Source organism: Lissotriton helveticus, chromosome 1_1 (assembly GCF_964261635.1).
Source record: "Lissotriton helveticus chromosome 1_1, aLisHel1.1, whole genome shotgun sequence".
In the NCBI taxonomy this organism is placed as follows: domain Eukaryota; kingdom Metazoa; phylum Chordata; class Amphibia; order Caudata; family Salamandridae; genus Lissotriton; species Lissotriton helveticus.
Window position 1 is genome coordinate 1,680,765,634 of NC_136057.1, and position 12,636 is coordinate 1,680,778,269.

Sequence of the window (12,636 nt, forward strand, 5' to 3'; positions counted from 1 at the left end):
GGTGTCTGCGGAAAACAATGCACCCTGTCGCGGGCAAACCCATGGTGCATGCCACACTGCATGGTCTTACAGGGTGGTCCTTTGGGTACCCCCACAGCCACCAACTGGAGGCCTCAGAATGAAGGGGAGCCTGCGAGGGGCCACCAAAGTCAGTTTCCAACAGCCTTTTTGTGTTGGACTGACCGTGTCAGAAAAGCGGTCAGAATCAGACATTGTAATCGGTCAGTCAGAAACGCTGTCCGTTCAGCTGTACGAATCGTCCGACGGACTCGGATTCTCTGAATGCCGGTATGGACTGATTCAGAATAACCAAACGGTTACCCTACGACCGCGAGCATCGTAATCAGTCAGTCAGAAATGTTTCTGAACGAGTCTGGCGGATGGGTTCCGACACAGTCTAGGAGCATCCAACTGTCTGTCGGAGCCTTTCCATCAGACATTGTAATCGGCACCCTAAATGTCTACAGCAAATAACATTTTATATTTATTCTTAGAAAGAGCAAATATACAGGAATTTACATGTTTTACCACGCTGCTTCCCTACTATGGATTTCTATTTATCTTGCTGTTCAATTTAAGACTTGTATTCCCACACATTTGGCTGTTAGTCTTCTCTGCCCCATCTCCCTGGCCTCTCTTTTTCATCATGAGCACTCAGCCCCTGCAAGCCACAAGGTCGAACAACGGCCAGAACAAGAGGGCGCCAGGAGGTTCTCCCTCAACTCTCCAAGAAAGCCCCAGGACAGTCCCTAACCCTGTAGAAACAGAGACAAACAAGCATTTGCAATGCAATAGGTCTCGCCTTTGCGAGAGTTTGAGCTATTGGCATTGTAAATGACTGCCTTTTTATTTATTTATGTGTTTTGAAAACCTGCAAGCGGTGCGTAAATGCACACTTTGTACTTCTAGTCGTTGCTTACGAGAAGCAAGGCTGGCCGTAACTGCGCCTCTTTTACTGCCAGCCTTGCTTTTCGTAAGCAAGGACTATTAGTATAAAGTGCGTGTTTACGCACCGCTTGCAGGTTTTCAAAACACATAAATGAAAGGCATTGTCATTTACAATGACAATAGCTCAAACTCTCACAAAGGAGAGACTTATTGCATTGCAAATGCTTGTTCTGGTTTGTAGCTTTCACTAAACATAACCGAATGTATTTTTTTTTTTTAAAAAACAATAACCACAGAGACAAAGTCTTTCCCTTAGCCTCGGGTAAAACCCTGAATGCTCTACCTCTCCGCTTTGTGCCGAATCTAATCTCGTGCAGTTCATATGGCTTCTGAAACTTTTTTCATGCTGATTTTTGAGGTACACTACTTTACCACCATGTTGATTTGGTAATGAGTACTCTACAAATGCCACCTCATAGAAGAAAAGCCTTAATTAAATACTTATAGGCATGTTATTGCAATTTTTATTTAAAAACTAAAGATAGCCCTTTTTACACCACCCTTTGCTCTCAGTATTGTACATTTGGAACCACCTTCTTCAACTCAGACAAGTTGCAGTAAGAATGGTGTCCTTTTTGAATCCCCAAGTACATAACCATTGAATTGCGATCTTCCCGAACTTCGCTTTTTAGCCTGATAATTTGTGCAGCGCATAATAATCTATTTTGGAATGTCTGAGTAATTGTGCATTTTATGGCCGTTTATCATTTTAAATTCAATTTTGCACCTAGTATGTCAACAGAAAATCCACCATTTAATATTTTTACATTTTCCCCGAAGTTTCACTAGCCAGGCTTTGAATTAAGATTAGATATTGTATTTGGTACATTTACAGTGTTGTGTATAAACAAAATAAGCCAGGGTGACGGCGCCACGCATTTGCTAGGGCAGTCCTCCCCTTTCAGCACCTGTTCTGGGCTCCAGCAAATTTCAGAACATTTAGTACAGACCCAGTTTTCCGAGAGCCCTTTCCATGTGCCGTAGTGCAGAATGAATTAGCAGCCGCTAGCAGTGTGTGTAAAAGGTGCAATGGATTGCCCGCGCCCACGGTCTGCTTTCTCTCTGACGAGGAGCGCTGTCAATCAAGCCACCGTGGGCCCCTGGGCGATGCCAAATTACAGCCGTGCATTTCTGTGAGAGAAATGTCTCGGTTTTTGGTTCTCAGAACCTGCGCCTCCTCACACTAGCCCTGCGCCGACTCCGACAATACTGCGGATCAAAGGAGAGGTCGGAACCAGAACAGACAGACGGAAAGGTTAAAACACAAAGTAAAAGAAACAGGCTCTTTGGACCACTGCATGAGACCGGAGGACGCGGCACCTAAGTGCACAACTGAGCGAACTGCTGCCGCTGACCGGATCAGCCGGGTCTCGGATAAGAGTGCATTAAGCAGGAGCCGCGGAGTTCATTTGACTTGGCAACTTAACCCTTGCAGTCCCACCGCAGGCACGGCGCCAGCAGAGGCGCGGCTCCTTGCGTCAGAGCTGGAATGACATGGTCACGGCATGGAAGAGGAACCGAGGAGTCCCCCAGCTGACGAGCCTTCGGTTTCTGATGTTACAATGACGTAAAAGTGGCCTACACTGCTCCCAGAAGAAGGGGTGCGAGTGTGACAGCATTTTTGTTTTTAAGTCCGTCCTCTGTGACTGTTTAGGCTGCAAATACAATCACTTCTCAGCTTCAATAATGACCGCCAATGTTTCGTAGTGGGGGAGATGGGAAAAGGACAAGCAAGAAAAAAAAGCGATGACATCACTCCTACGAAACCGAAAGCAGCCCGGGCTGAGAGTGAGGGCGGGAGCTGCCCACGCATGCGCGCTCCGAGCCCCGGCGCCAAAGCGAGTGCGGCATCTGAAGTCCTGGGTCCCAGGAGAGGGCCCGGGTGAAGACCAGCGCTGCGGAGGGAGATCGAGGATCGAGACTGACCCCCTGGCTGACGAGAGACAGAGCCACGGAACACGCTAAAAAAGCCCGGTGAGTTTGGGCAGGGGTGGGGGGGGGGGGGAGTGTGCGTGCGTGCGTCTGTCTGTGTGTGTGTTGTGTGTGCCTGCGTATGTGCCTGCCTGTGCCTGCATGTGTGCCTGCCTGTGTGCCTGCCTGCGTGCCTGCCTGCGTGTGTGCCTGCCTGTGCCTGCGTGTGTGCCTGCCTGTGCATGTGTTGTGAACAGCCGGCCGGGATCGGAGCGCGTGACCTGATCCGATTCCGGCCGGCTGCGTGCGCGTGACAGTCTGTTGTCTCTGCCTAGTCCTTGAACGGGAAAAGGACTAAAATGATTACAATAGATCGCTTTGCGACAGCAGGGGCTTTCGCCCCTGCAATCGCAGGCGCGACCTAAAAAGGGAATCAGGGCTCAAACTGCAGGCGCAACAGTAGCTGTTTACGAGGTGATCCTGACTCCGAGATTCCCCAGTATGGGAACCCATGACATCATGAACCGGCGCAACCTCCTACGCCTCTTCAAACATCTGGACACCCTAGATAAGACACAAACTGGGGACATAGAATGGGTGAAATTCCAGAGCCTGAAAGGGGACACACATGGCGACTTCACCGTGGTGGGGCTAAAAAACAAAGAGACACAACAAGCCATCGAAAAAAATTCCATCTTACTTGCGGAATGGGGCATTGAAGTTGAGATAGTGGCGCCCCCGAAATACCCACTTGTCTTGGCCCCAGAAAGCGGAAGAAAGCCCACTCGATCGGTCCTACACGGAACAGCCAGCCTGGGACCTCCAAATGGAAGCCAGCAGGGCCAAAGGGCTCCAACAGGAATCAGAATTCTATGCCAAAACAACCATCGAGTCATACGAACAATCTCCCCCATCGATGAGCAAAAGGGTTTCGCAAGTAGGAGGTTACAGCATTCCTAACTGCTACAAAAGACAGCCCGCCAGAGGAGAACCCAGGCCCGGATCCACTGTAAAGCCATCACTAACAGTAATCTCCTGGAACATAGCAGGGATTAGCAAAATCTGTAAAAATGAAAATCTAAAGTGGTTTCTGGAAAGCAGAGACATAATTTGTCTGCAAGAAACTTGGGCCTTGACCTCCACTCCTCTAGCCGAGTATTACGAACTTCAAGTACCAGCAACAAAAAGGAACATCTTCGGTCGACCAGCAGGCGGTCTATCAGTCTTTATAAAACATGAGTGCCCCGTCGCCGCCACCACCATCAACGCGAACTCCCTCGGGCTACAAGCCATTCAGATAAGAGGCTTGAGCAACACCAGTCATCCATTCAACCTGCTGGTACTAAATTGCTATATCAATCCCGCACAGACCCTAATGAAAGACCAGCTGGAGGCACTGGCACAAAAATTAGATCTGCTAAATAAATATAAAGCACATCAGGTCATTCTAGCTGGGGACTTTAATCTAAAAGACTTAGATAAATCGGAAACTCTTCCTCGGGGATCGGGTAGAGGGGCCGTCCTGCAAGACCTCTTCTTCAGCTATAAACTGACTTCAACCCACGCACTGAAAAGCGCCCACACGCCCACTTGGCAGCCCCGGCCCACTTTCCGGAACGTGTCAAAAATAGATTATATTTTGATAACTGGAGAGTTGGCAGACAGAATGACTGACTTTGAAATCGAAAACCGGCAAGAAAGTGATCATAGGCCACTAAGAGCAACATTCCAGCTCGACAAACTGACTGCCGCCTTCTATAAATCCATTGGGGAGTCAAGTGGTGAGGAGACACATAGCGTTACGTGGAGGATCAAGTGGTCAAACAAGACAGAAGAGAAACTCCAAACTTGGCTGGGCTAGGCACTGGAAGGAAGTCTGCACAGAGAGACACCGCCCATAACAGCATGGGAGCAAATCATTGTGGATCTACAAAGTAAACTCGGGAACCCCAAATCACAAACTATAATGACAAATGCGCAGCCTAGCACTGGAAACACCTGCTCTCAGGATATACGAGAACAAAAAAAAGTTCTACGCAAGGCGCTCATAGCAAACAAAAGAGGGGGTAGTCAAACAGAGGGGGCATTGATACCTGCACTGAGGGCCTCCTTGAGGAAGAAGCTATGGGAATACAAAAAAGCCACAATGGAAAGCAAATGGCTTAAAGTTTTCTCCCTCCTCAAACAAAAGAACTCAGCACAACTTTTTCGATTCATCAATCAGCTGAGCAATCGAGGACCTACGAGAGAAAACGGGGTACCCGAAAAAGATTGGATCCAACACGTGAAACAGCTATGTGCAATAGATCCCACTAATGAAGATCCATCAACAGACAAGGCGGAGCCAGCTGAGGAAGTCCTCCAGATCAGTACAAATCCAGAAGCTACATTCCCGAGCCCAGGAAGGAACGCGAGGGGTAACAGCTCCCAGGCCGCTGCTGAGGACATTATACCAACCTGGATAAACACCCAACAGGTTATTAAAACTATTAAGTGCATGAGGAACGACGGCGCCCCAGGGCCCAACGGCATCACAGCACCGGTCTTCAAAAAGGCACCTGACTTCTGGGCGACTCTTTTAACTCCGCTCTTTAACCATATTTTCTTGTCTGCCACAACCCCGGACTCCTGGAGGGGCTCTATCTTGGTTCCAATTTTTAAAAAAGGAGACCGTCTAGAACCATCGAACTACAGGCTCATTGCCCTGCTTGACTTGGAGGCCAAGGAATACGCACGCCTAATACTTAATGATTTAGAATAATGGGCCGAAAAAGAAAACTTAATTCCTATGTGCCAGACTGGTTTTAGGTCCCAGGCGTCCACAATGGACAATGTCCTGGTGCTAGCACATCTCTCAGCCCAGGCAACCTCGAAGAACCACCCACCACTATTCTGCTGCTTTGTGGACTATAGCACCGCCTTCGACAAAGTGGACAGAAAACGCCTATGGTGGAAACTGGATAAGTGGGGGATACCACCGAATCTTCTGAAGGCAATTAAGTCACTATATGAGGCCACCTGGGTGCGGGTTAAAACAAGCGCTCGGACGGTTTCTCCCAAGATAGACACAGAAAATGGGCTAAAACAAGGGTGTGTGCTGGCCCCCATTCTTTTTAATTTATACACAGCAGACCTGGGGGAGGCCCTAAAAGGAGCCAGCCTAGTAGCCCCCAGACTAGGAGGTGTGAGGATACCAGTCCTACAGTATGCCGATGACACGGCTATAATGGACCACACGAAGATCGGCCTACAAAGAACACTAACTGCTTTATATAGATTCAACATCGCCAACAGCTTGGCTGTCAATCAAGGGAAAACAAAGGTCATCATCTTTGGGTCCTATCAGCGGAAAAGGCAAGCACAGTGGCAGCTGGGAAATACTCAAATAAACTCGGTGGCCTCTTACAACTACCTGGGGGTTTGGTTCTCGGAACGGGCCAAGGCCAATATACATCTAAATCATCAGGCCTCCAAAGCCAATAAGGTAACACACTTGCTAAAACAACTAAGTCAGAACCTGATCAGTCCATCTGCCAGCCCAATTCTGATGGCCCTACGAGCAAAGCTTCTCCCTGCGATCTCCTATGGTCACCTGGCCTTACCTGGGAAGTTGGATGTCCTTCTCAACTCAGCCCAAGTGAAGGCATACAAGTTGGTGTTACATATACCAAGGATAGCAAGAAGATCCAGGCTGAGACTGGAACTTGGCCTAGCAAGACCAGACTTGATTTGTCAGGGGGAGCTCATAAAGCTGTATCTAAGGGTACTAAGGGCCCCGGCTAACTCCCTAAAACACCACTTGAGATCGATCTTTGAAGGGTCAGCCTCGATATGGCACACCAGGCTGGGACACGCAATCAAAGCTTTGAGGATCGAGGAAGAAAACATTCCGCGGCAGGACATCCCACTGAATGCATGGAAGAGAGCCATCAACAAACAAGTTTATGAAATCTCTTTTGACCTCGACCACAAAACCCTTCGTCGAAGTCCCCATTTGGACCCTTTAAACAACTCGTACATGGCAGGAAAAGCTCAATCATACCTAAGTGAGGCTCTAACAACTCATGCCCGAAGCAAAATTCTATATATGAGGCTGACCACGCTTGGGATAGCAGACTTCAACCCCGCCTGGGCTCAAAGAGGGGAACCCACATCTTGTAGGTTATGCACCTACATGAGGGAATCTTGGCTGCACCTCCTTTGCTGCTGTCCTTTTTTTGACAACGATCGACGGCGACTGTTGAGCCCGATTTGCCTCACTCAGAGCATAAAATGTTGCTCCGAAGCATCAGCCTTATGTTTCTCAACAACCAACACAATGACCCTTGCGAGATTGGCGTAATGTGTCCACCAAATTAGGCTAGCCCTAAAAGCCAATAACGAAACCATCTTAACACCTGGGAATTCAATGCCCGAAGGCAGCGAACGATAGCTGAAGTAACATTGCCACTTCGTAGCATGGACATTGCCCTCCCATGAAACGTCCGTCGTCAAGACTAACACCAAGGCACACATGGTTGGACAAAGGCCATCTACATGGGACTTTGACAGGGGCGCCGCACCCCCTCACTTTACTCTGCTTTCATTTTTAACTCGCTTTTTCTTCTTTAATTGGCACACCAGTGCATCTTTTATCAAGCAAAGAAGCTTACAAACACAGTTTTTGTATTCTCTTCTTTTACTGTAAAGATTTTAATTAATTGTACAGTTAATAAAAAATTCAAATTCATCATGATTTCGTAAATCGCACCCACTTAATCTCCAGATTGTGTTACCACTCAGAATACTGAATATCCAGCTCTGTGTATCTCGTTTTACATTACTTGAGGTCTTTAACATAATTTTTAGAAAGAAGAAATTGTTTTCCTGCTGTAGTAAAGTACTACAATGTCAACAATGGCAAAGCCAACAGACATAGTTTTTTTTTTTTTTACTTTAAAAAGCGTTGTGAATGATTGATAGCATTTGTAAAGCTCCCACCACTTATCACTGGTCTTAGTGACTCCTCAACCAAGTAAATCAGATTTCAGCTACCCGTTTAAGCGTATGTATGAAGAAGAGTGCTTATATCTGACGGTAGTACTTCCTTTGACTCGGATTTCCCCTAAGCGCTCACTTGCCACCCGTTTAGTCCAATTGTATTGGGGACTGATAACATGATTCTAAACTTGCTACGTAGCACTGGCTGGAATACTTGTAAATCAGGGGTCAGGATTTGAGGTGCAGATATTTATACACCAAGCATAAGATCTTAAGCCTAATGCAGCCTGGTAATGGTAGGTTATCTAGTGTTCTGAGTACAGGTGAAACATTAGCTCTTCTCCTGAGCCCAGAAAGGGCTACCATCTTGACATTCTGTTCTCCTTTTAGTTGTGACAGGAGGTTCCTACAGCTAATTACAGTTGTTAAGATGTGCCTCCTACCAGTACAAAAATCTTACGGCAAGTAATCAGAAGAATGGGTTTGAGTATGTTCACTTGGTGGGAGCTATTTTCACTACAGCATTATTGGGTCTCGGTTTCAAAAATAACCCAAGGATCTGACCTTGTCAACCAGATCAAGGTTGAGGAGGATTTCTAGGGAGGCCAGTGACGGCATTCTCTTGATGCAAACAGCTACCAGCAGTGTCTTACCTTGGTTAAGCTGAATGAATGTGGGTATCCTGTACCCATCTCTAGATGCTACTCACCACTCTGATTTGTTTAAGTGGCTTGGTGTCTTTTCAATGTGAAATATCATCTGCATGCAATTAAATATACTCAAAGGTGTAGTGCATTTGTATGTATGCTATGCACAGAGGCCCAAAATTGTACATTGTAGTTGCTCTTATGCACCCAAAATTAAACATGAAGTTGCTCTTATGCACACTGCTCGACATTGTGGGCCATACTCACAAAACGTGTTAAGGTACACAGTGCATGTCTGGCTGAGTGCACTTTTACATGTGTTTTTCTATTCACAAACATTCCTAGAAGTATGCCTAGAAATCTGTGCCAAGCACAGGTTATCAGGTACACTTCTGGGACAGTCATGTCACTTTATCTAAAGGATCCATTTTCCCTGTGCGGAGTTCTCCATTGCAGAGAATTCTGCATAAGCGTAATGGAGCCTTCTGTGAAAATGAAAACAAATTATCCATGGGGAATGCATATTTACCCATGGAAAAGAGCTTTTTACAAACACCCCCAGCAATTATGAGGTGATGTGTTATTACCTTATAATACTTGAAGGGCAGTTACTTCAGCTGTTAGCTGGACGTAATCTTACACCATTTCCAGAATGGAAAGGGGTCAGAGAGGAGTTTGGTAATGGCCACAAATGTACATGTTTGTAGGTGGTTACACTAGCACTGTTTGGTGGTCTCATCAGTGAGACTAAGGACTGGATAGGCATAATATCTGGACTCACTGAATACTGTGCTAATAGGCAGCCATAAATAACACTGATGCATAGTGATTCAGTCTTTTAGGAGCAGGTTCTGTTGAGGACTTCAAATACTAAAGCTCTCAAAAACAAAACATTTGTGTGAGAGACGGCATGAATGTAATATGGGCCCAGGGACATCTTAAGGATTTCGGGGACGCAGGCCAAACATATTTTGGAGGGCCCCTGATCGGAACTGCTTTGAATTTATGATCCTGTTTCAGCTATTTCATGCCCTCTCTGGCAAGGTCACCGACAGTGCCACATCCTCTCCCCTCCCGTGTTATCTGTCAGGGAGCTCTTTCCTTCTCCCAGACGATGATTGATTTAAAACAACTATTGATTACATAGGCGAAACTGAAGCATTACCCATGTTTGTTTTAATATCGTTTAAATACCATTAGAGTGCATAAAAGACGAGTCATCTGTGAAATGTAACTCGTTCGTTACATTGCCATGTCTACTTTGCTCCCACTCGTGGGTCAAAGTGTCATACCAAGATGTTGACATGTCACACATAATTACCATGAACACATATAAATGTCATGCATAATCACCTTGAACACATAGAAATGTCAACACATGATCACAATGAAAACTTGCCAGCTATATGCTAACCTAGTCTCTCGACCGTTTTGTAGAACTTTTTCTCCCTTACTCGTCCGTTTTGGTGGTTCATTTCAAGTGTTAGCCAGCCACATAAACACACCACTCCCCCCTCCCCCACACACCTTTAAGTGAGTGTCCCTCTATCGCCCCTGTACTCTACCTGTGTTCTTACCGAATGATTGACACCCCACATCAGCACACTGAGGCGGGGCTGGCTGGCCCGGAACACCTTCACCTTCTGCTGCACAAAGTGTTTTTTCTTACTCTTGGTCTTCGCAGTAACGGCACTTAGAATGCCCACGGGCGCCGTGGAGGAGGACATGGTACCTGGTGCCTGCCCGGTCCCTCCGCGGCTTCCACCTTCACCTCCACCTGCAGACAAGCTCCTTGGTACTCGGGACCCCTCACCCTCCTCCTTCCGTCCAGGCCACATCCCTCCCAATGCTTTGTCCGCTCTCTATGTCTATCGTACTTTTCGACTCGGTAGTTCTCTTCTCGTTGGCAGTTCTCCAACCATAGGGGGCGTTCTCACGAGTAATCGAATAGCGCGTGGCATGAGGACGCGGGTATCATGCGCGTGGCTGCGAGCGTAATCATGCTGTGCCCATAAGAAAACACACCTCGTACCGCCACGTACAATCGTGATCTGCTCCATACCAAGATGGCCGCAAAGTTTACCCTCCGAAGGGGTGTGTGTGCTGCGCATTGTAAATAAAAATCAAGCATTGGCATGTTGTATGGTAATGTGAAGTATTACAAGTAAATAGCATGGGAATAAATGCCAACATTTTCGAGTAGACATGTGGGAGATTGTTAAAAAATAGCTGGGAGAATGTATTTTTCCCACTGACATGGCACTATGTACTTGAACTGCCAAAAATAAAATGTTGTCGTCTGTCTCTTCGATGTTAGAGGCAGTACTTTAAATGGGAAAAAATAAGTGCAGGTACTCATTAACATGAGCTAGAGGTGTAGTGAGTGGGCGGGGCCAGGGGCGGGGCTCAGGGCAAGACATGATGATACTTAATGACTTCTATAATAGTGCAGCACACAACAAAACACAGAATAAATGTGTGTATATAAACAAAGCAGGTTAACTCATTACAAAAAATGAAAGAGAAATGCGATAATATGTTAACATTTCCTTTTTTTTGCAATAGTATACCTTCTTAATGCCATATTGTTAAATACAGTTGTTTGGCACAATACTATATATTTTGAGCATGTGAGTAGGAAGAAACTGAAAATATCCCCACTTCGAACCAAAGCTCTTATGGCACCAAGCAAATGAACCAAATCATCATGCCCATCCCCAGAAGATATCTCTTGTCTCTTCCATCTATCTATCCATTCATCCTTTCATCCTACCATTTACCTGCTGATGTCCACCTTTTACCTGCTGATGTCCACCATTTATCCTTTACATTCTGTCGTCTATTCAGTTTTTAATCCATCTTTCAGTTTTTCACCATTCCGTCTGTCCACCCTTCATATCCAAACCTAGCCATCCATCTTTAAACCTATCCATTAATCCTTTCACTCATCCATCTCTTTATCCACCCTTTCACTCATCCAGCTATCATTTCTCTCATCTATCCATCAACCCTTTAACTCATTATATCATCCACCCTTTCATTCCATCCACCCTTTCATTCCATCTACCATTTCACTCAATCTCTCCTTTCACTCATCCTTCATCCACCTTTTCACCCATCCCCCCTCCCTTTCATTCACCCACCCAATCTTTCACTTATCCACCCATATCCACCCTTTTATCCAATCATCCACCCTCTTTCACCCATCCATCCGTTTACTCATCCATCCATCCACTCATCCATCCATTCATCCATCCACCCTTGCTTACTCATCTATCCACTCACTCACTCACCCATTCACTCACTCACCACCCCTCCCTACTACGTTATTTATGAACCTTTGTCGCCGAGCAGATACGTACACACAAAGTGCCACCCATTTTTCTTACAAAAAACAGGCATACAAATGCAGGCAAATACACAAACGTAAGCAGACACACAAAAGACTTTGGTATGTTAAAAGCCATGTTCTACTGTTCACCATGGCTTTTTTAATTGCCAGTGCCAGGGGACTGTCATGATTCCTGTGTTTGCGCAAATGTAGAGGATAGTGTGAATGTGGTTGACAGCACATGGCCTGAATGGACCCCTTAGCTGCCAAGGTTTCAGACTGCTTACGTGTGACATTTTCATATTTTCATTGTAATTATGAGTGACATTTCAAAGACGAGGGAATCATATAAATATCAGAAAAGACATCCATTTGAGTATAGTTGCTAATGTTTCCGATTGCTTATGTGTGACATTTTCATAGATTCAGTGGATTTACGAGAGTCGGGCAACAACTAGATGTGTAACACTTAGAGTGGCACTTTCTTGCGAGCATAATCATGGTATGAAGTCAATTCAAATAGACAAATATCAGAAATCGCACTAATTTAAGCAACAAGGAAGTCAAACTCTGCAACAGGTGCTTTTGAAGCTGTTATTCAATTTCTAAAAAAAAAATGTGCACCCTCCACCCCAACCTCAGCTTCAGTTGCTGCCAAACCACATGCAACAAAGGGATCTCTGTAACAAAAACAGTATCTCACTGAGCTATCCACATACAATACAGTACAATACAATATCCTTTTTTGAAGGAGGCATATTAACCCTCTATGCTATTCAATGGTGAGTGTGAAAACTGCCAGCAGAGAAAACTCTGACC

At 45.9% G+C, this 12,636-nt stretch overlaps 1 protein-coding gene across 1 annotated transcript in view; it reads right to left on the reverse strand.

The window, feature by feature from the left end:
* Positions 1-10,392, reverse strand: part of PIP4K2C (phosphatidylinositol-5-phosphate 4-kinase type 2 gamma) — a 400,711-nt gene extending 390,319 nt beyond the window's left edge. The window contains exon 1 of the mRNA XM_078688969.1: positions 10,064-10,392. Within this exon, the coding sequence (XP_078545095.1) occupies positions 10,064-10,324 (261 nt within the window). The 5' untranslated portion in view covers positions 10,325-10,392. The remainder of the gene's footprint in view (positions 1-10,063) is intronic.
* Between the last annotated feature and the right edge of the window lie 2,244 nt (positions 10,393-12,636).